The sequence below is a fragment of the Phodopus roborovskii genome, unplaced genomic scaffold (assembly GCF_943737965.1).
Source record: "Phodopus roborovskii unplaced genomic scaffold, PHOROB, whole genome shotgun sequence".
Classification (NCBI taxonomy): domain Eukaryota; kingdom Metazoa; phylum Chordata; class Mammalia; order Rodentia; family Cricetidae; genus Phodopus; species Phodopus roborovskii.
Genome location: NW_026126517.1, coordinates 35,347,182 through 35,371,354, shown reverse-complemented (window position 1 = coordinate 35,371,354; position 24,173 = coordinate 35,347,182). Strand labels below are relative to the sequence as shown.

General features: G+C 40.6%; 1 protein-coding gene across 1 annotated transcript in view; it reads left to right on the top strand.

Annotated features, from left to right (window-relative positions):
• The first annotated feature begins 405 nt into the window (after nt 1–405).
• Nucleotides 406–24,173, top strand: part of Rec114 (REC114 meiotic recombination protein) — an 83,872-nt gene continuing 60,104 nt past the window's right edge. Inside the window, 1 exon segment of the mRNA XM_051197402.1 lies at nt 406–588. Within this exon segment, the coding sequence (XP_051053359.1) occupies nt 433–588 (156 nt within the window). The 5' untranslated portion in view covers nt 406–432.

Below are 24,173 nucleotides of genomic sequence, written 5' to 3'. Positions count from 1 at the left end.
GAGTGGTTGTGATGGATTTGAGATAGGATGGGAAGAGGCTGCCATAATCTGAGAAACTGCTATGAAGATGAAGACACCCTAGAGAGCCAGCCTAACCCCAGGATTTAGTGGTTATGAGGGAGTCGGCCAGTTTAGGAAGTCTCTCAAGGCTTGGGCCGATGAACGATGACATGGGCTGCCTTGAGGGAAGGTGAAGTCTCCCATGCTACTAAAATCTTCCAAATTGTAAACATAATAGCCTCACTTCCAGGGTACCCAACATCAAAAAGCAACAACAAAAACTCAGCGAAGCCCACACTTCCGGTCTGGTAGAGGCGTTCTTCGCTTTTGCTTAGGGAAAGGGTGGGCCTTGAGCCAATGTGCTTCCTGATTGGCTAGCGGATTGTCGTGAAGTGTCACGTGGAGGCGGGCTTTCCAGGACCGTGAGCAGGCATGGCTGAGGCGGGAAAAGTCTCCTCGGGCCTTGGCCTTCCAGGAGAAGTCTCCCAGTGGCCTCTGAAGCGCTATGGCCGCTTCATGCTCTTGCATACCGGAGAGTCGCCTGGTCCTAGCTCCGCAGTTGATGCAGGATCTTCGCCCACATGGAAGGTGAGGCCTGAGGGTAGGAAGGACTGCCAGCTGCCTGATCCCCAGGGAATGAGGGAGGATCCTGGCCAGCAGCCACATAGGGCTAGTGCCCCACCCTCGCACCTCTACAAGGACCAGAGTGAGTGACTGCTAACATAGGAAGCTTGTGTCTAAGTAGGACTAGGAGGATGCATAGTTGTAACTGATTTCATTCTCAAACTAATTATGCAGGGGTGAGGTAAACATTCCTATACTCAACTTTACTGATTGAACACGGATTGCATGTTAGACACTGTTTAGTTTGCTAAGGATTTAGCATGGAGCAAGGCCTAAATGGTCCCTGTTCTCATGCGTGGCTTTGTTTGCTCTTTTGTAGTACTGGGGAATCTAAGTGCCCCATCCCTACCATGCCCTTTGGTAGTCCACAAGACTAGAGTTACATTCTAGCTGTTAATTTTGTTGCTGAGGATTGGAGCAAGGCCCCCTGTGTGCTGAGACTGCTTTACCACTAAACTACACTGCCAGTCCCTGAACACACCCCCCCCCCACACTCCGCACAGTGCCGAATTTCCTTGTTCTTTGTTAAGCTACTTGGCATCTCTGAATCTCATTTATCATAAAATAGAAATAATCTTGATGTTGTATTGAACTAAGTATAATAGAGACAAAACAGGAATAAAAATAACAATCTCACTTCATAGGGCATGTGTGTGTGTACACTGAGTTGTTTATGTTTTTGGATTGTCGCCATGGGTGAAATAAAAGAGAAACATGCAACCTGTGAAAGGCTCCACACCTGAGAAAAGCTTAGCAGGTCTAACATATAGAGAGAAGCCAAATGGTTGGCTCTTACAGAACCAGGGGAATGGTCATAAGTGGTGTGGATGTCTGGAGAGGAGGCCAGGTGCCTTGTGAATGTTATTTTAGAACCCACAGGGAAGCCATGGGGAGGGTTTTAATTGTTTTCTTTTTTGACACATCACTCTGTCTTTGTAGATGGAATTAGAGGAAGGTATCAGTGAACAGGAAGACAAAAGATAATGACACCTCAGGCCTGCTGGGGTAGGAGGGAATAGTAGAGATGGGGAAAAGGGACATATAATTTGGAGGCTAGAAATGAAAAGGCTTGGTGTTGAATGTGAGCAGTGAGGGTAAAGGGGTTTGGTTTCTGGCAGAAGCAACCATAGGAGAATGGGATGCACTGGAGGGAAAACAGGAATATCTTAAGACTTGAGAGTTGTGTGTTGAGCTTACTGTGCACAATGAAATGCCGGTTATACTCAGTTGGGTGTATTGTTCTGGACTCAGACGGCAGACCTGGGCTGGATGTGTGAAGGTGTGAGTCAGCATTGTGAAGGTGATACAGTCATGAGATTAGAGATTCCAGGACTTGTTCCCAAGGTAGTGCAGTGACTGACTGTAGTTCATATAGAAGTGTCAGAAGCTCCCAGATTGACAAGGGCTAGAGAGTTGCAAAGTACGTGGGAGAATAAAAAGAGTTCTCTTAAGAGGGAGAGGATGCTTGATTAAGTTTGTGGAATGATATTGTCAGCAGAAGAAAAATAACAGCTAGAGGGTGGCCATTGTACTTAGCCATGCGAAGGGTTGGTAGCCAAAGAGGAGTCCGAGTGAGGGAGGGGTGTAGAAGCCAGCCAGAAGTGGATTGAAAAGTGACTGGTAGGTGAATACATAGAGCCAAGTGCACAGTTTTGAGCGAGAGCTTTGGCTGGGGATGTGAATAGAACTAGGGCATTGTGAATTATTCATGACATTCTGAAATATTAGCGTAAACGGTACTCTAAAACTGGAAATCAATATATGTAGGTCCATTTAAAAAATCATTAAACACCTTGTTGTGCTCTTGTGGAACTCTGTATCCTAAAAGAAGATACAGGCCAAAAATGCAAAATGGAGTGAGGCAGAGTTAAATGCAAGTGTGACCGATCTATAACTGGATCTTATAAAAGATCTGGGATATTGGAGGACATATTTAACTTCCAAGACTGCTTCAGTAAGCTCCTTGATAATTTCTCCTAGCAACTCTTTAATCCCTTTCAATCCTTTTCTCTGTGTTGGATGCATTGGCTTAGATTCAGCCAGGTAACTCTTATATTGCATCCCAAAGTGTAGTGTGGGCATTGCGACCACATTACCTTCTCTTTGCAAAGCTCTTCATAATTGCTTGTAAGGAACAGCACTCTTGAGCTGATTTCAAATGTTTGGCATAATACCATGACCATAGCGACAAGAGATGAAGTTGGGGTTTGTAGGGATTTTGAAAACTGGACATTGCTTTGAACCTGTGCCCAGCCATCCTTCCTGCTGTGATCAATTTCAACTTAGGTTTGTCATATATATTCCTTTTTAAATGTTAGAAAAACAAGATTTGTTCTTTTTTTATAGGCATTGTGACTGTTGTAACATAATAATAATAATAATCCCGTATTCTCCAAGTCCCTTGTGGGATTCTTTGAAAAACATGTGGTATCTACAGTAAAACTGTATGGTAGGTTATACACAGAAATTTATAATGACAAAGTCATTCTGGTAGGATTTTTTCCATATGGAATGCTTTAAATTTAATTATGGATAAGCCCATTTTGATTTTTTAAAATTGTACTTGAAATTATGGAGTCTCTGTTCTCTTGATCCCATATGTAGGATCAAGCTTTAGCACAGTGGCCACGTGCTGACAAAACTGTCCATCCAAGAGAAAGATGAATAGTGCACGATTTCTCAGACTGTGAGGCCCTGTTGAGAGGGAAGGTCAAGTGAGGAGACATCAAGATTATGGTATACAGAGAATGTCCACCATGCTGACCCCATTACTTCTCTGTTACAGTTTTCCCACCAGCCTGGTCCCAGAGCCTCATCAGCCCCAAATAACAAACAGAGATGCTGTATTAGATATAAAGCTGTTGGCTTGTTACTAGTATTTCTTATCGGCTAGCTCTGTCTTAAATAATAACCCATTTTTATTAATCTAAGTGTTTCCACATGGTCTTATCTTACCGGAGAGAGGGTCTGGACCTCTTCTCTCAAGTCCCTACATCTTGACTCTTCCTTACTACATTTTCCAGAATCCTCTTTGTCTCCTAGTCCCAACTATCTTGCCTTCCTTGCCAACAGTACTTTATTCATTAACCAATAAGAAAAACATATTTACAAAATGACTTCTCCCATCACTTCTCTAATTGTTACTACATGTCACACAATTTGGCAGCAAGTAAACTTTTTATAACAGTGAACAAAACAAAATAAAACCCCAAATCCACCACAGTTTACAGCTTTGCTACTCAGGCATCAGTGTTCATTGCAGTCCTGTTGAGATTTGGTTAAAATGCAAATTCCGACTCAGTCAGAATAGACTGTTGTGGGGAATGAGACTCTGTCCTTATAGTAAGCTCCCGGTGGCACTGGTGGTGGTCTGGGGACTTTGAGAGGTAGACATTCGGAAGACCTTGGGTGAAGTGAACAGCTATGTAGTGCAACTAACAAAATGAATTTATGAATTTATAGTGGTATGACCAAGTTACATTCAAAATGAACATGCAAATATTTTATTAAGAGGGTTAATATGCCATCATCTAAGTGAAATGAGCAAATGAAATGCAAACTTGAACTTGAATTTCATTTTTTATATCTATTGGTCCAAAAATTATCATAATATCAGATTTGTCCATTTTATATCTGTGTATAATTTAGTCTGTTAATTTGAGAATCTTGAAAGGTGATGTTAATTGCAGGTTGTTTTTCAATTAAAGTTTTAGCATGTTTTCCAGATTCTAAGTCTTTCCCAGACATGTCTTAATTGGTTGAACCTGACAATGTCTCAGATTACTTTTTTTCAAAGAAGAGTGATCCTTTAATTTTTGTAGCAGAACCTTAAAATAATTGCCCTACTTAGAAACTACGAAATGGAATATGAAGTTTGTACTTGAGATGAACTTTTAATGTGGGTTTCATGTAGAGTGGGTTTGGGGCCCTTTCTTTTCATATTTCTAGTGTCTCTGTGCTCCTGTCACATGATAAATCCTTAGTAATATTTGTCTGAATATGTGGCCAACTTTTTTTTTCTGTTTTTGAGACATGGTCTCACTGTGTAGGTCTAGCTGGCTTGGAATTTATGTAAACCAGGCTGGTCTTGAATTCACAGAGATCTGCCTGTCTCTGCCTCTCAAGTGCTGGGATCAAAGACTTACACCACTAGGCCTGTCTGTATTTAGACATAGTTACAGCAGCCCTAAGAAACAATATTATTTTACAAATGAATCAACTGAAACTGATGGATGTTCTGTGGCTTTTCTAAGAATTTAGAAGTTGGGAATAATTTAGACTCTAGTTTTCTTGTCTGTAAAACTTGTGTTTTTAATTATGGTGCACTCACCTTAGAAATGTTAGTATTTCAGGAATTTTCAAAGTAGGATGTAAGGTGAGCATGATTAAGATGATTGCATTAATGTCTTAAGGACAATTTAAGATTCAGTAGAATTTTAAGAAAATTAGTTTAAAGAAATAGAAAAATAGCAGTTCTCTTTTGTATGCTGGGTGATTTTTTTTTAGTAGGTCCTTATTGTTGTGAGTTTTAAGTTTTTGGGTCCAGAAAAATTTTGTGTTCTTATAAATACTCCAGCAAATCTCTCTCTCTCTCTCTCTCTCTCTCTCTCTCTCTCTCTCTCTCTCACACACACACACACACACACACACACACACACGACAAATTAATTTGAAACCGTTGTTTTCTTTCACATCTGTTTTTAAATCATGTGAAGGTGAGAGCCTTTGGTTTAGGACTAACCCTCACCAACTCCTGAAGGAACATTCTTGAGAGAACACTACCCAGTGCCCCATAAATGAAATGCCTTTCACTCTGACTGCTGAGCAATAGGCAGTGTCCAGTGCTCTGTGTTAGGCAATGCTGCCTTAAATACTTGGAGGCCGTTCTTTCCCCAGCCATGTGTGCTGAGTAGGGCTGCACTGAAGGACAGGCTTTGGAAGTGATTGATATCCACTCCGGGTGTACTCTGGTACTCTGTCCCATCTATTCTTGCCTCTCTGGCCTTCTTAGCCATGCAGCTCCATCTCCTAAACTTAGGGAGACCTCCCCAGATCCTGTTTGGGTTTGTTTTTTGTTGTTTTTTTCTTGCACTTTACTATGGAAATTTTCCAACCATCAAGAGGCATTGTTGATATCTGTATGACAGTTAATAATTTGCAATTTTCTAACTTCTTCCTACTTACATTTTACAACTCTTTGGGACAATAGTAGGAGAGCTCACTTCATTTCTTGTACTTTCTCAGAAATTCTATCCTTTGTTTCCTGTACCCAATAACTTGAAAATGGTATATACTCCCTCTAATTTACTCAGTATTTTAGTTGTTTTAGGCAGGAAGGGAAATTTGACTCCTGTTACTTCATGCTATCCTGAAAATGAAGCTTTTAGTGGGCCTTTTGGGTTGCTTCCACTTTGTCTTTCTCCACTGTAGATCATCCCCTTATCACTGACTTTCCCTGGAGAGCCTACCTAACTATCCTTTGAATTTACTCAATCTTTTTGTTAATCATTTGAGACCGGTCTTACCGTGTAGCCTTGGTTGATCTCAGTGTTCCTACTTCAGCTTCTCCAATGCTGAGATTACAGGGATGTTCCACCATGCCTGACCTCACACAGTCTTAAAATATAATCATGTTACCCTTAACTTTATAGTTTATAGTTAAATTACGAGAAAAGCATCATTAGACAATTTTGTTGTTAAACTAACATCATAGTCTATAGTAAGACAAACCAAAATAAGTACCATGTCATTAAACGGTACTGTTTTATGGGACCACTGTTATGCATGTGGTCCTGTGGCTTGTTTTGACTGAAACACCATTCTGTAGCTGTGACTGTATTAGGTATTTCAGTGTTGAGTTAGAATAGGTAGAGTGGACCACTGGAGCCACCTTCCTCAAGGTAAGCAGACAGCCTTCACCAGAGGTTTTCCATGTACCTATTTCCATGCATGTCTTATAACTTTTGGGTCTTACATGGTATAGACAAGAAGCCTGGCTAGTTAAATAGCTTACCAAAGGACACAGGAAGTGGAAAGATAGGTTCTAAAGCCCTGATCTTCCTCATTCTGCCACATGCTGCTACTTCCTGTGTTGGTGCCTTTTTTTCTGAAGATGTAGGATTACTATCATGAGTTACTATTCTCTTAAGTTTCCCCTCCCTCCTCTCCTAGTAGTCTCTCTCCCCCACCTCCCCTCTCCCCAGATCCACTCCTCCACTGTTTCCCTTCAGAAAAGAGCAGGCCTCCCAGTGATATCAAGTGAACATGGCTTAACAAGTTACAATAAGATTCATATCGAGGTTGGATGAGGCAACCCTTTCCCGGTAGGAGGAAAAGGGTCCCAAGAGCAGACAAAAGAGACAGAGACAGCCCCCACCCCCACTGTTATGTATCCCACAAGAACACTAAGCTACACAACTGTAACATATATGCAGAGGACCTATCTCAGACCCATACAGGCTGCCCGATTGTCACTTCAGTCTCTGTGAGCCCCTATGAGCCCAGGTTAGTTGATTCTGTGGGCTGTTTTCTTGTGTGCCCTTAACCCCTCTGGCTCCTACAGTCCTTCCTCCCCCTCTTCCATGGTGTTCCCCTAGCTCTGCCTAATGTTTGGCTATGGGTCTCTGCATCTGCTCCTATCAGTTGCTGGATAGAGCCTCTCTGATGATGATTATGCTAGGCTCCAGTCTGTGAGTATAGCAGACTACCATTAGGAATCATTTCACTGACTCGTTTTTTCTCCCAGTTGTGTGTGGTTCTATCTTAGGTCTCTGGGTCTCTGGGCTATCTAGCATCTGGTTCCTGACCCTCCAGGCAGCGCCAGCCTTGGCTTCCTCTCATGACATGAGTCTCAAGTTGGACCAGTCATTGGTTGGCCATTTCCACAAGTTCTTCAATACCTTTCCCCCCAGCACATCTTGCAGGCAAGATACATTTTAAGTTGAAGGTTTTGTGGCTAGGTTGGTGTTCCAGTCCCTCCACTGGAGGCTTTGCCTGGTTACAGAAGATGGTTGGTTCAGCAATTAATAAATGGGACCCCATGAAACTGAAAAGCTTCTGTAAGGCAAAGGATATCATCAATAGGACAAAATGGCAGCCTATAGAATGGCAAAAGATTTTCACCAACTCCACATCTGACAAAGGGCTAATATCCAAAATATATAAAGAACTCAAGAAACTAGACATAAACCAAATAACCTAATTACAAATGGGGTGCCAGCCTGGCTGTGATGATGTATACCTAAACCCATATGGATTACTGATATGCCACAAGGTCATGTGTCTTCTTACCATATAAAAGGAAAATGAATATCTGAATTTAGTTGGCATGCTTCTGACTCTGATGACTTATTTCTCAGTCCATGGTTGGAACTCAGAAGGCATTTGTAATGACAATATGTTTTACACGTGTCCTTCAAAGTTTGGTGTGCTGGAAGCCTGGCCTCTAGTGTGATGGAGGTCTAGTGGATGGTAATTAGGCCATATGTGTGGTAATTAGTACCACAATCAGAAGAGATTAATGCTAGTGTCACAGCATGGGTTAGTTCTCATGAGAACTAAAGGTCATCACCCTGTGTATCCAATGCCTTCTAGACTTGGCCATGTTTCCTTTCTGCTTTTACACTGTGTTATAATATGACTGGGGGCTGGGGGAAGCTCATCAGAGTCCAGGATTTTGGAGCCACTTAATCTTAGACTGTGAGTCTCCAAAACCATGAGCTAAGAAGTTTGTTTATAAAGTACCTAGTCTTGGAAATTTCATTATACCAACAGAAAATGGATTAGTAGAAGTAACAAACTTAACTGTTACTTATGTGTAAATACTGTTATGTTCATCCTGGTGTGGTGCCTGGCTGGTGTTCCATGAAGTTTTCCTGAATGGGTGAGCCAAAGTCAAGCATTCTGCTGAGCATCTAACCTCACAGTATCCTTTAATACGTGAAAATTCTGTAAGCAGGGCTTCTTAAGCTTTCTCTACCCCCAGTCCTTTGGGACCAAGCACTCTTTATGCAACTTTGGGTGCATAAGTATATAGGATAGATATAGAAATCAAACATTTACTGATGATAATTCATAAATTATTTTAAAACAACTTGTGCTTGTTTAATTGTATACATAGATTTAGATGTTGGCAGATTTTTTTAAATTGGTGTTTTTCAGAGTTGGCATTTTGATTTTATAATTGTCAGTGATGAGGATGCTGCTTCATATCAATAAGCAGCACAAGATGGCAGAAGTATGTTTAAGGCCATTTCAAAACTTGTTGGAAATTCTGTTCTAATCCCAAGCCAGAATGTAGTTAGTGAACTTTTTCTTAACAGTTTTTTATGGAACCTAAGCCAGCAACTCAAACATCAATTTTTAAAGATTTATTTTATAAACGTGTGTGCCTGCATCTATGCATGTGTACCACATGAATGGTGTGCCCATGGCAGCCAAAAAGGCCATCGGATCCTCTGAAACTGGAGTTATAGATAGTTATGAGAGACCATGTGAGTGTGGGAATAGAACCCAGATCTTCTTAAGAGCAGTCAATAATCTTAACTTTAGAACCACCTCTATAGCCCTCAAACAACAATTATTTTTAAAAATTAACTTAAATTATATATAGTGTATGTGTGCATGTAAGTGCAGGTACCCATGGGGGCCAGAGTCAGAAGCCTTGGCTCTCTTTGGAGCTAGTGTTACAGGCAATTGTGAGCTCCCTGATATGGGTGCTGGGAACCAAACTTTAGGTGCAATTAACTGCTGAGCCATCTCTCTAGCCACTCAAACAGCATTTTCTTTTTTCTATTTCGGATTTTTGAGACAGGCTGTGTCCTAGTGACTGTTTTATTGCCACGACGAGACAACATGACCAAGGCAACTTATAAGAGAAAGCATTTATTTAGGGGCTTGCTTACAGCTTCAGAGTTAGTCCATGATCATCATGGCAGAAGCATGGTGGCAGGTAGGCAAGCACGATGCTGGAACAGTAGCTGAAAGCTCACATCTGATGCACAAGATAATGATACTGGATCTGGTGTGGGCTTTTGAAACCTCAAAGCCTACCCCCCAGTGACACACCTCCTCTAACAAGGCCACACCTCCTAACCCTTCCCAAACAGTCTACCAGTGGAGACCAAATGTTCAAATATGAGCCTATGGGGGCCATTCTCTCTCAAACCACCCCACAATCTCTCGGTGTAGTCCTGGTTGCTCTAGAACTTGCCATGCAGACCAGACTGGCCTTTAACTCACAGAAATCCACCTGCCTCTGCCTCCCATGCAAACAACAACTTTAAAAAACAACCATTCTTACATAATATAGACTAGAGGTGTACTGAGGACTGCCAGTGGAAAAACACTAAAAGCAATTGTTTCCCGCTACTAAACCATATTTCTGTAAGAACAGAGATTTTGTATGTACAGTGAACACTCTACAATTCAGAACATACAGTAGTCTCAAATCCTAACCAGGCTATTTCAAGCAGTATGCATTGTGTGTGGCATAAATACATGTGGAGGGCAAACATTGTGTGTTCAGTAATAAGGCTGCCATGAAGTCCCAACATGCGGCCAAAACTTCAGATTCATGACATGGTTGCTTTAGAATCATTTCTTGGCTGTTGGTGTTCAGAAACATTCTGTGTTGGTACATATTTTTTCCTATCTCCATATTCAGTTTGGGGACCATGATCCACAGTTAAGAAGCTATGCAAAAGTTTGCATGGTAGAGAGTGCTATTTCTATTTTACAAATGAAAAAATAATTAATTTGTAAGGGGTAAGGCTGAGATTTTATTCTAGGTCTACCTAATGCCAATAATATCTTTTATAAAAAGGTAGTTGTTGGTACTATCCAAATATACTATAATTTCACTTGACCTGTGTTAAGTTACATGTGCCTGGGGTGTGACTGACTGGTTTGGGACAGAGAAATGCGAACATAATTGACACGTCATGGGCAGGAGCTTAAAGAGCCAGTATGTGGTTACTCTTCCTTTTTCCTTGGGCACACTTGCCCGTGTTGTAGTAAGAGGGGCAGGCAGTGTGAGATAGAGTGGGAGAACAGGAAGGACGGGTGGGCAATGAGCACGAAATACCGCTTTGGAGTTTTGTCAGTGCTGTAGTGTTCTCTAGCACATACTGACTGACACAGAATTGTTTTATACTTGTGGTATTGACTAAGTGGATCGTATGCTCCACACATTGTACATTGCCTCAGATTTTGAGAAAGGACTTTGTAAGTGATGTTCCAGAATTTTTTTCTTATGACAAAATCATTGCTTATTCCAGAAAATCTAGTTTATAAATACATATTTCTACCTTGGGGTCAGACTTTGTTCTCTTTCTTCAAAAACAAAAGCTTAATTTGTACAGCAGACATAGTTTCCATGGAGGCCATGGCTTGTTTGCATAACATTATTTAAGGTGGAATGTGACTGAACAGATACAGTGAAGAAGACTGTTTTTAGTGTGGTGGATCAAGAAGTCTTAGAGGTTATAGTTTAGAGGGTGGCCCATAAGTACTAAAAACTTCTCAGTTTTGTTGTTTGTTTGTTTGTTTGTTTCCCTACCACCCCACACTGTAAAGCTCTGTTAGAGATGCTAAGGCTGCAGCACTGAGAATCTGGACAGCTGAGTCCAGCTGCCTGATTATGTGGGGTCTTACAGTTACCCGGTGACAGCCTTGCTCCTGAGACTTGCTTTAAAACCTTTAATTCCCATTTAGAATATACTTTGGATATTGGAACTGTTAGGGTTTCTCTAGCTTTGTGAATGGGTAAAAGATACAAAAGGAAAATGTGACAGTTACCAAAACCTAAGTGTGCCAGTGGGAAGGACCACTTCTGGTCTGGTTGGTATTTGGTGATGGTGGTAGTGGTTTTGTTTGTTTGGTTTTTCTTTTTTCTTTTGTTTTGTGTTTCTTTGAGACTGACTGGCATTATGTAATAGAAGTTGACCATCCTGCCTCAGCTTCCCAAGAATTGTGATTACAGGCATGCAGCCCCGTACCTGCTTTAGTTGATGGGGGTTTTGTCGTATTGTTTTTTGTAGGATTTATTAGTCTGCAGATTTCTTATATGTGTTATGGTGTGTATTCATGTGTATATGTACATTCCCATGAGGGATCAAGGAAGACCTGCCAGCTTTTGTACTGAGGCAGGGCCTCTAGCTGAATATGGAGCTTGTCCGCTCTGCTTCTCTGACTAACCAGATCACTTGCTTTGGTGATCTCCGTCTCCCGCTTTTCTGCTCTGGGATTATAGGTTCATTTCCCTGTATACTTGACTTTAGTATGGGTTCTGGGGAATCTGAACTCCAGTCTTCATGCTTGCATAGCAATCACTTTATACCTGAGCTGTGGCCCCAGCTCAGCTTGAGAAATTTTTAAGGTTTTTTCTTTTTCGTTACTGTTGTTGTTAGGGTCTTATATAGTCCAGATTAGCCTACTATAGCCAGAGATGACCTTGACTTCTGATTCTCTAGCCTCTTGAGTGGATATATTCTAAGTTAACTCCAAAAGCCAGGTTTAGAGGCCTAGACAATTTCATGACCAGTGATCTTATTCTTAGGAGTACATGGAAAAAGTTGGAGAATTATATCTCATGCCATGGTACACTTGATTTATTTTGTAAGATAAAAAAGATCCCCTACATATCTCATTACTTTTAGGAGTACATGGGGAAGGTTTTAGGGTGACTTTTCTTATAATTGTGTTTTACTGTTAAAACTGTTTCTGTAAAATAAAAAGACAAATTGTACCGTCTATAATGAGATTGTGGCAAAACCATGTTCTTTAGCCTAATATGCTCTAGAGATCTGTAGAAATGACTTAGGAGACTCCTTAGCTTCCAACAGTCAGTAAGGAGGCAGCTGGTAGTCTACTTAGCACATTTGCACAGGGTTTGTATTTTATAAATCAGTGGTTTGGACCAACATACAAAGCTGTGACACTTATGAGAGGTCTTAAAAGCAGAAAACAGAACTCTCAATTAGGTGCATGATTTAATTTGTCACTAATCTGAAGATTTTTTTTCATCCTTCAGGTAGATATAATTTAGATTAAGTACATTTGAAAATTTTTAATATTTCTGTATAGTTCTTTTGACTTTTTCCCACCTCATTTTTGTATTTCTTTAATGAAGGTTGTTTCAGTGTATGCATTGAATTATAAAAAAGAGTCTGTATTAATCAGTGTTTAAGCTGCTCTTTGATTATATAACACACATAAGCTTGTGACAGGCAGACTCAACTCTTAGCATACAGCTAACAATAAATATCTTTTGTTATGACTTAATCACTAGAGGTAGCATTTTCTTACAACTTTCCATATTATGTTAACTTGAACATTCCAGTAAAATGCTAAATTATCAATCATTAAAGGATTTTGAAGAGTCCGAAATAGGCAGCCTACCCCATATCTAGATTATGTTAAATGCTATGACATTGGAATTTCTCTTTAAAATCTGGACATTATATTAAAATCTTAAACATAGTGTCCTTGATCTTTACAGTAAGACAGTAAGATGGGTGCTTTTCTTAGCCTTAATCCCACTTGGTTACCAAAGAAGATGGAGACATACTGTATTGTAGTGCCCCAGTGGTGTGTGTGTGTGTGTGTGTGTGTGTGTGTGTGTGTGTGTGCATATGTGTGCACAGCATTATGTTCTTGTTAGTGTTGTGGGCATATGCATGTATGCATTGTGTGGAGGCCAGAGGTTGATGTCCATTGTCTTAACTCAATAGTATCTGCCTTCATTTGGGGGACAGTCGCTTACTGAACTTACAATTTGTGGATTTGGCTAGGTCAGCTAACCTATGAGCTTCAGGAGTTCATCTTCATCCTCCTTCCCCACCAGTGCTAAGTTACAGATGTGACCCTGTACCTGGGCTTTTCACTTGGGATCAAACTCAAGTCCTTAGATTTGTGCAGCAGGTATTTTGCAAACTGAATCACCTCTCTGTCATTCATGTAATAGTTTTCATTCTAAATAATTTTAAATGTAATCACAGGAGAAATAGTATGGTGGTCAATGATATGATCCCATCCTTAGAAAAACATAAAGAATTTTAGACCTGGCAAACAAATATTGCATTATTAGGATACAGAATTGACAACATACTTGCTGAGAAAGAAATCAAGAACACAATCTCATTCACAAATGGTTAAATTCCTAAACTTAACTATGAAAAACTCTTTAATAAAAATTATAAAACACTACAAAAAGAAATTTAAAAGACAAAAGATGAAATAGCAGAATTCAGATAGTAAAAATGACATTTTGTTGAAGGTGATCTACAGTCAGTGTGATTACTGTTGTCGGTTGTTTTATTACAATTTACTCTTTGTGGGGCCCACCACCCAGCTCCCAAATAATCATGCACAGGCTTATTCTTCTTATGAATGCCCAGCCTTAGCTCGACTTGTTTCTTGCCATCTTTTCTTAAATTATCCCACCTACCTTTTGCCTCTAGGCTTTTACCTTTCTCTATTTCTGCATTTTTCTTTCCTTCTTATTATGTGTCTGGTTGGGTGGCTAACCCCTTCTTTTCTTAGACCTTGATCCTTTGTTCCCAGATTCCCCTCCTATTTATTCTCTCTGCCTGCCAACCCTGCCTGTGCTTTCTCCTGTCTTGCTATTGGCTATTCAGCTCTTTATTAGACCAATTAGGTGTTTTAAACAGGCACAGTAATACAACTTCACAGAGTTAAACAAATGCAGCATAAAGGAATGCAATACATCTTTGCATCATTAAACAAATATTCCACAGCATAAACACATCTAACACAAATTAATATTCCACAACAAATCACCCTCAAAATACTGGTCATTCTTCATAGAAATTAAAAAAATAAATTAAATAAAAGTCACCATAGAAGCATGAAAGACCCTGAATAAAATATTGAGCAAAAGGGCAGCTCTGGAGCTGCTTCCTCTGACCATTTGCACACTATTCATGTGAGTTAGTAACATCTAGAGGTTAATCAAACTCAAGTTGATTTCATTGAGACCAGCTTAGTGTTGTTTGATTTTCCTCTTATAGGAAGATGTTATGTCTAATTTTCTCTTCATGTTGTTGTTCTTGATATATGATGCCTACATATATTCATTAGAATTTGTAAAATTTTGATATAGTAATTATTGTTCTGATTTTTTTTTTCTGGACTGTCCTTACCCCACCCCACCCTCCTATTTGCCTTAAGTTACTTTACATAGCAAAAGTAAAGCCAGTGCTCGATTCTTCCTCTTAATTTGTCACTTTAAAAAAAAAGGGTTCCCTAGAATCCTCAAGCACTGAATGTTCTTGTGTTTAACCGGGAGCTTTGAAGATCTTTTCTCTATGCCTGGAATTTAGGAGTTCACTGGGATGTGTCCAGTTCTTGATTTTCTTTTTCTTGTGTAGTCGGCTCCTTCCCTTGGTCTGTTTCCCACCCGTCACCAACATTTGTTCTTCTATGAATCTTTGTCGCTGTATCTTATACTATCACTCATGGTTTCTCCCTCTTTATGTTTTCTCCTGAAATTTTAAGTATTTTTCCTTTTTGACAATTAATTAGCCTCAGTGTCTAGGCAATTCTTCAATTACCTATTGAATGTTTCTTCTCATAAAGCATAGTTTTAACTTCAAGGCTCTACTTAATGCTATTAGTAATAATTACTTTTGTTCATATTGGCTGTCTCCTTGAACTGTTTTGCTCCTCTGTTGTCCTTATTTTGATTTTCTTCCCCCCTTCCCCCGTATGTCCCCCATATGTTAATTGTACAGAAATAATGGGTTTCATCCTCCTGCAGAGGAGGTGGTGTGAACTTGAGAGCACACTGTCCAGTGCTGTTCTTTAGGGCAAGGCTTGCCCAGGCACTGCAATATTGTTCTTCCCCAGGGTTCCCTGTTCAGAGTCTCACAGTTTTTCTTCTAGAGAAGAAAGCATTTTGCCTGCTCCTTTATCTGGCCCTGGAGGCCTCAGCCCACTCTTTAGAACCACTTGAATGCTGATCTTAACCATGCTCCAGGAAGGTAATAGGTATTTGGATTGCACTGGGAAAAAGAAGACCACAGGATAGAATCCAGCTACCATTTTTCCCCCTGAATCCCGTAGAAGTTCTTAAATTAAACATTTTAAAAGCTGTATGAATTTACTATATAGAGTTTTTAAATGAGGGATTGTAGCAGATCTCTGAAATTACAGGCTCATGCCTGTAATCCTAGTACTTGAGAGGCTGAGGTAAGAAGATTGCTATGGGTTTGAGGCCAACTTGGCACCCTTTCCTCATACCTGGCTAACTCTCATGCTTCTCATCAGGGTTTCCACTCTCGCTCCCTGTTCATGGTGTGTGTGTGTGTGTGTGTGCGCGCGTGTGTGTGCGTACGCATATGACTACAGGTGCTCCCAGAGCCCAGAGGCATTTGGGTAACCCAGAGATAGAGTTGTAGGTGATTGTGAGCCGCCTGACATGGCTCCTGGGAATCCAGCTTGAGCTACCTTTCAGCCTCCATTCATACTGACACTCAGGTCCTTTCTTGCCTTCTCATTTCATTTGCTCTATTTCTCTTCCTAGCTCTTAACATTATCTTACAAACTAGACAGTTGGTTGCTGTGTTCAGTATTGTACCCAGAATATTTGATACCCAGAGTGGATAATTTTTGACACTGTCAAAAGGGATGAAAGCATATTCAGGAATAATTATGAAATTAATTGGGTGTTCATTTATTGTGCCAGCTGAAGATTTTTAGTTTTATTATAATCATGCTAGTTAATAAATAGAAAGTGCACATTACAGTATAAGGTAGTAAAAACGCTTACAACCGTGTAGGCAGCATGCTTTGTTGTTTTTGTTAGCTATTTGAACTGTGATCCCTGGTTACAGGCTGATAAATTTTACATGATTATTTGCTTGTTAATGAATAGAATTACTATTTAGTAAGACTACCTATAAAAGCTACAATTTAGGCAACTACTCATAAAACCACAATTTTTCTCTATTTAGTTTTAAAACATTTAGCAAATTTTAAAAAATTTCTGTGTGTGTGTGTGTGTGTGTGTGTGTGTGTGTGTGTGTGAATAGAGAGAGACCATGATCTGTATGTAGAGGTCAGAGGACAATTTTGTGGAGTACATTCTCTCCATCCACCTTTTATCTGGGCTCCAGGGATCAAAATTTTGTGGCAGATTCCTTTACCCCCAAGCTACTTTGATGGTCCAGTAGTCCAGTAGTTAGTGGTTTAAAAAAGAATATATTTCTCTGGACATGGTGGCTCATACATGTAATCTCAGTATTTGGAAGATTGGGGCAGGAGGATTGCTATGGGCTTAAGACCAGTCTGATCTACAGAATGAGAAATTCAATTTAGTGTTAAAGATAATGTTCAAATTTAGTAAAATATCTAATTGAAAATTACATTTAACCAGAGATGTTACCTTTTACTATTTGTATTTCATTTCAGTGTTATGAATTTTTAAACACATGTAAATACTCAAAGGTTCCCCTAAAAGTTGACAATCAATGTGCTATCTTTGTTCATTGCGAGAATACCTTTCAAATGTAGAAGTGAGTGGTGGAAAGTGTTTGGGAGAGATTTGCAAATTTTTGAAAAAAATTGTAGGCTAACTGTAAACCTAGGAAAAAATATATAGAAAAGTTTGGTATATTATGTATATATAAATAATAGATGATCTTATTTATCAGCATAAAACATGAACTCTATAATAAAAAGTTACAAATTTGGGGACTGGTTAGATGACTCGGTGGTTAACAGTACCTAGTATTCCTGCAGAATTCAGTTCTGAACCCACATCTGGCTGTTCACCTGTAATTAGAACTCCAGGAGGTCCAACACCCTCTCCTGGCATCCGTAGGCATGCACACACAAACACACACACATAAGTAAAAAGGTATACATAAGAAACTGTTTAAAATTAAACAACATGTATACATGACACTGTCCACGCTAGAGAGAAGTGTAAAGATGCAACATGAATGAGAGCGGTCTAAAACAAACTACACTAGTGTGATCCCACAGCTCCCTCCTGCTACCGTGCAGCAAGCTCGGGTAGCGCCAGTGTCCACTTTAAACCCAGTGCGATGCTGATCATTTCTGTGTGAGTGAGCAGTCCATCTGCCAGGAAATTGCCTATCACAAGAAAAGTGATACGCCAGTTCCCACACAGTTTTCACATGAGAAATATGATTTTCTCAGTGAAAAGTGATTTCTCAGGTTGTCCCACATAAACGGCTATGTGTGGTCTACAAAATATGTGTTATCCAACTGTCTGTGCCATGGGCAAGCCTTCTGATCAACACAGGCTGGCAAAAGTTTAGTTTGAAGGATTTAGGAATTACAGGCTGAGTTTAGTCAACAGCCAAGAGCAGAACTTAGAGAGGGCTGAGCATCTCCTACCAGCACAGTTACCTTCACCTTTCCTGAGACCTGGTAGCTGCTCTTGGCAGGACTACATCAAGCTTGGTTCTATATGCAGAGCAAGAAGCAGTGGTCTCACAGCAGCTGAGCCTGCAGAGACAGGCAGGCCATGATAAAATGGTTTAGTGTGAGAAAGGGATGTGGTTCCATCAATAGGAAGGATACTAAGGGTGGATGTATACACCAGGCTGCCATAAGGAGTAGGAGATGGAGAGGCTGGAGTTTGAGGTCCCTGAGGGGGAAAGGGTATGGAACCAGCAAATGATATAGGCCCTGATGGAGCTCTAGTTCATGACAATAAGCTTGCAGCAGACCATGGCCATTGCCAATGCTATCCATACACCACGCTAAGGAGTACTCTACACGATTGCTAGCAAGATTGCCAGATATAGAGAAAAACGAAGGACTCGGTGCATTTTCAAGGCCATGCCAGCAACTTTACCCTTCTTTAGGTAAAATCCCCACCTTGCCAGTTGTATACACCACAGCACATAAATAGAGATCAGAACAATTTTGGAAGGAGTCAGTTCTCTCCTACCTTTACATGTGTGCATTCAGGGAGTCAAACTCAGGTTGTCAGGCTTATACTGCAAGTGCTTTTACCTACTGAACCACTCCACAATCTCAGAATTTTGATTTGGATTGGCTAGATCAATCTGAAAATACCTGTCTATTCCAATTTCCTATTGTGGTTGTAACAAACTACCACAAATTTAATGGCCCAAAACAGCATAATATACCTTATTGCTCTGTAGGTCAGAAATCTAAAATGATACTTTATGGAGCTAAATTTAATTTGAGGAAAACTGAATTTTGTGTAGAAGTTCTTGGAGGGATCCATATTTTGCCTGCACTCTGTGCCTGGCCTCCACCTCAACAGCAGCGGTCACAATATTCCTTTCTCTGGCTGATACCTCTTTCCCTTAATGACACGCATGATTTCACTGGGCCCACTTGGATAATCCAGGATAATCTCCCTATCTCAAGGTACTTAATCACATTAGCCAAGTCCCTTTTGCTGTGTAAGATAACATTCACAGGTTCTAGGTATTAGGACATGGACACCTTTAGCTATTAGCCTGCCTACCAGCATTTTAATAATACTAAATCTTCCTGTCCATGGGAAAAGCTCTCTCCATGTATTTATGGTTTAAGTTTATCTCAACTTGTAATGTGCCATTCTTTCACATATTTTGCCATTTATCTCTGAGCAGTTTATATTTTTGATGATATTATAAAGTTAGGTACTTTTAAAACCAAATTCCACTTTCTTACTAGCATATTCATTACTTTCCTTCTTTCTGTGACCAGCTGTGTGACAGGAACCAATTCAAGAGATGGAGGCTTATCTTGGCCACAGTTCAAGGGACTACAGTTCACTGTGGCTAAGAGGGAGTGCTGGTGAGAGCCTGGCGTGGCTGGGCATACTGAGTCCACAGTGAGGGACCAGGGCACAGAGGAGAAGTGTGTCTGGCTACTAAAACTCAAGGTCTATCCCTAGCGACCTGTTTCTTCCAGCATCACCACTTGGAGATCAAATGAACGTGCTTATAGGAAATAGTGTACACCCAAACCACAGCAACTGGTGTAGATAAATATAATTTGTTTTCATATGTTATCTTATAAATGCAACTTTTCAAAATTCACATACTGATGAAGTCAATAGGATTTTCTGCATAGACCCTCATTGTCTGTGATTAAATGTGGTTTTAATTCTTCCTTCACAGTCTGAGTGCTTTTTGTTTCTTGCCTTTTCATATTAATTACAACTCTCCAGTAAAGAAGGTTGACTAATGAAGAGTGGATTGCTCATCTTATCTCCTAGGCAATGCTGTCACTATGAAGTATCATATCAGCTGTCAGTTTCACACAGATGCCCTATCATCTCAAAAGTCCCATCTAGTGTTTGGTTTTCTGGACTTTAAAATCAGGAACAGATAGGAGGAAAGGGTCCCAAAAGCAGGCAACAGAGTCAGATGTTCCCACTGTTAGGAGTCCCACAAGAAGACCAGCCTACACAACTATAACAAATACAGAGGGCTTAGGTCAGTACCATGCAGGCTCCCTGGTTGTCAGATGACAGCCATTCTTAGAGTTTGGTGGTACCTTGATGGGAGATGTCATTCTGTAAATATGTTTCTCTTATTGGTTAATGAATAAAGCACTGTTGGCCAATAGGAAAGCAAGATAGGTGGGCTAGGAGACAAGGAGGATCCTGAAAGATGTAATAGAGGAGATTCAAGATGTAGAGACTTGAGAGAGAACAATGTCATGCCCTCTCTCCGGTAAGATGAGACCACGTGGAAATACTTAGATTAATAGAAATGGGTTAATATTTAAGACAGAGCTAGCTGATAAGAAATAGTAACAGGCCAACAGCTTTATATCTAATACAGTGTCTCAGTGTGTTATTTGAGGCTGGCATGTAGGTGAAACCAGGCCGGCAGGAAAACCCACTTATAACAGTACCTCTCTGGGTAGTGACTTGATTTCCCTGACAATTAAGGATGCTGAGAACTTCATGTACCTGTTTGCCATGTGTGCCTTTTGAGAAATGTTTACCCAGGCCTTCTGCCTACTTTTATACTGAATTGGTTGTTTTATGTCTGCTGTTGATTGTCTGAATTCCTGTGTGCTCTGCATAACTGACCCTGGTCAGATGTGCAGTTTGGGGATATTTTCCTCTATTCTGTAGGCTAATTGTTTCGTTTTTGTACAGCAACTCTTAGTCACATGTTTACATTTGCCTATGTCTGCTTTTGTTGTCTGTGCTTTTAGGTTCTTATTCTAAAATTCACTTCTCCAGTTCCTCCTCTTTCCACAGCACATGAGTAGTTCTGCTTCTTTTTCTCCAATTTCTCCACCACACATTTGCTCATCATAATGGGCCCTACCTGCCCAGCACAAGAACTGTGACGACCCAGGCTGGCCTGTGGTGTCTTTCACCCACTTGCCCAGAGTTAGCTATGCACTTGGTTATTAGTTGTTGAAAGTAGGGCTTTAAAATATGGCTGTAATCATAGACTTGTATAATTCTTTATTATTGCTTCTTGCATTTTTACCTGTTTCTGGAAGTGCAAGTGTTTAGGATGATTATGTTTCTTGATTTATTGATCACTTACCAATATGAAATGATCTTTTATGTATTTTAATATTTTTATCAGATATTATAGTAATCATTGAGACTTTCCTGTTGCTAGCGTTGGTATAGTATATTTTAGTTAGCCCCCTCCCCTAAAGGCTCAGGGATCTATTCAAAAAAGGAGGCAGAAACATTCTAAGCTCCAGAGGTGATGGATGATTGAATGTAAGGAAACAGTGTCTTCCAGACACAATGTGACCGATGCATATGGGTACTCACAGAGACTGTGGCAGCACACATAAAACTTTTATTGGTGCAAGCCAGATGGGGTAGTGGACATGGGGTCCCACCCCTTTACCAACAAGTTATCTGCAATAGATTCTGGCTGGCAAAGGGAAAATCAGTTTTCTCCAGTGGAGTTTCACTGTGTATATCAACCATACTTCAGGACAGATCCGGTGGCCAGGAATAGTTGGTCAATACAAAATAAGCTCAGTGCTATTTTTTATGGCCTTTTTGTTTCATTGTTTCATTTTGCTTTGTTTTGACTTTTTTTTTCCTGAGAGAGGGTTTCTCTGTGTATCCTGGCTGTCCTGGAACTCACTCTGTAGATCAGGCTGACCTTCAACTTACCCACCTGCCGCTCTCTCCTAAGTGCTGGGATTAAAGGTTTGTACCACCATCACCTAGCCCTTTTTGACTTTTTTTTTTTTTTTTTTTTTTTTTTTTTTTTTTTTGTCTTAGTGGTCTGTGCTAGATAGTTTTATGTCAACTTGACACAAGATAACGTCATCAGAGATGAAGGAACCTCAGTTGAGAACATGCCTCTATAAGATTGGGCTGTAGGCAAACCTGTAGAGCATTTTCTTAATTAGTGACTGATGGGGGCGGGTCCAGGGTCAGCCCAGCCCACTGTGGGCGGTGCATCTTTGGACTGGTGGTCCTGGGTGCTATAAGAAAGCAGGCTGAGAGAGCCGCAAGGAGCAAGCCAGTAAACAGCACCCCCCATAGTCTTTGTGTCTGCTCTTGCCTCCAAGATTCTGCCCCACTTGAGTTCCTGTCCTGATAGTGAGCAGTGACGCAAAGTGTAAGTCAAATTAACCTCTCCTCTTCAAGTTGCTTTTGGTCATGATATTTCATCATGTCAATAGTAGCTCTAACTAAGACCAGCTGGTACCAGGATTGCTATGACAGACCTGACCATGTTGATGTGGGGAGGATTGTGGAAGGGCTTTGGGGCCTTGGACTAGAAATGCCATGGAGTGTTCAGAGTTTGGTGAGCTCTTCTGTAGAAGATAAGACTATTGAAACCAATGCAGATGATAGAGGCCTTGTTTGTGTAGTTCTAGAGCAGTGGTTCTCAACCTTCCTAATGCATTGTCCCTTTAATAAACTTCCTCATGTTTTGGTGACCCCAACCATAAAATTATTTTTATTGTTACTTCTTAACTGTTAGGAGTAAGGTTTTTCCGCTGGTCTGGGCCCAGAGTCGCGCCAACCCCAAATAACACACAGAGACTCTGTATTAGATATAATTCTGTTGGCCAGTTACTTGTTTCTTATTGGGTAGCTCTGTCTTAATTATTAACCCATTTCTATTAATTTAAGTATTTCCACGTGGTCTCATCTTACCGGAGAGTGGGTCTGGACCTCTGTTCTCTCCAGGCTCTACATGCTGACTCCTCCTTACTCCTTCCTCAAATCGTCCTTGTCTCCTAGTCCCGCCTATCTTGCTTTCCTATTGGCCAACAGTGCTTTATTCATTAACCAGTATGAGAAACATATTTACAGAATGACATCTCCCATCACTTAACTGTAATGTTGCTACTGTTAAGAATCATAATTAAAGTATCTGTGTTTTCCAATGGTGTTAAGTGACCCCTGTGAAAGGGCCATTCAGCCCCAGAGGGGTTGCAATCCAAATTAAGAACTGCTATTTTGTGGGGCCATTTGAGAGTAATTTAAAGACCCAGTCAGGACTGTTTCCTAATTTGAATTGAGAATCTGTGGTTCTGGTCATCTGGGGCTGAAGAATCAGCTGTGATTGACAAGAAACCAGGACCATTTAAGTACAACCTTTGATTTACCAGGACAACTGATACTAGTCAGTTGGAGCTAAGACATTAGTAGTGGTTAACAAAAGACCAGCATTGAGGGGAAATATTCTGGGAAGCATTTCTTCAGAGGTTGCCAGGGTTGTACTTCACACTGGCAGCCAAACTTGGTATGAGTAAGAGTCACCCAGGTGGTATTGGTTTTGAAGGGATGAAGTAGTCATGAAAAGCAGCTGAGGCTCGGCACTGTGTGAGGCCAGGCTAGGCCATTGGAGAAAGTGCAGCCTCGAGGTAGTTAAAGCTCCAGGACTGAAGGGACCATAGACAGGAACTGAGGCTTGGCACCATGAAGAGAGCCCAGGAGAGGCTGTTGGTGAAAGTGCAGTCCAGTTGGAGTAAGAGACTCAGCATGTCAGATGACCACCCAGAACAGCAGAGTCTGTGGAGTGAAGCCCACAAGACAAGCTGTGTGTGCTGCAGAGGGCAGAATCAGAGAAGTGAGCCAAGCCCCTTAGAGGAGCCCAGGAGATTGTGAGTGAGTCCCAGCTACTGAACATTGAGTCTTTTACACTTTGGAGTTTGGGTTTTCTTTGATCTGATTGTGACTGTGTGCTAGTACTTCCCTCTTGAAGTAAAGAAGTACTTATTATTTTTTTTTTATTTTACAAGAGCCCACAGTTGGGAGACTGCATTTTTAAAGAGCTTTTAGGTTTTAAAGGAGACTTGGGATTTAATTGGGTGTGGGGGAGTGGGAGTTGAGACAGGGTTTCTCTTTGTCGCTATGGAGCCTGCCCTGAAACTAGTTCTTGAAGACCAGGTTGGTCTTGAACCCACAAGTATCCATCTGTCTCTGCCTCCCAAGTGCTGGGACTAAAGATGTGAGCCACCACTGCTTGGCAAGACTTTGGATTTTTAAAGGGCCTGAGTCTTATTAAAGTTTTTAATTTGTAAAGACTATGGGAGTTAAGTTTGTAAAATGTTTTATATTGTGATGTTGGTATTAATAT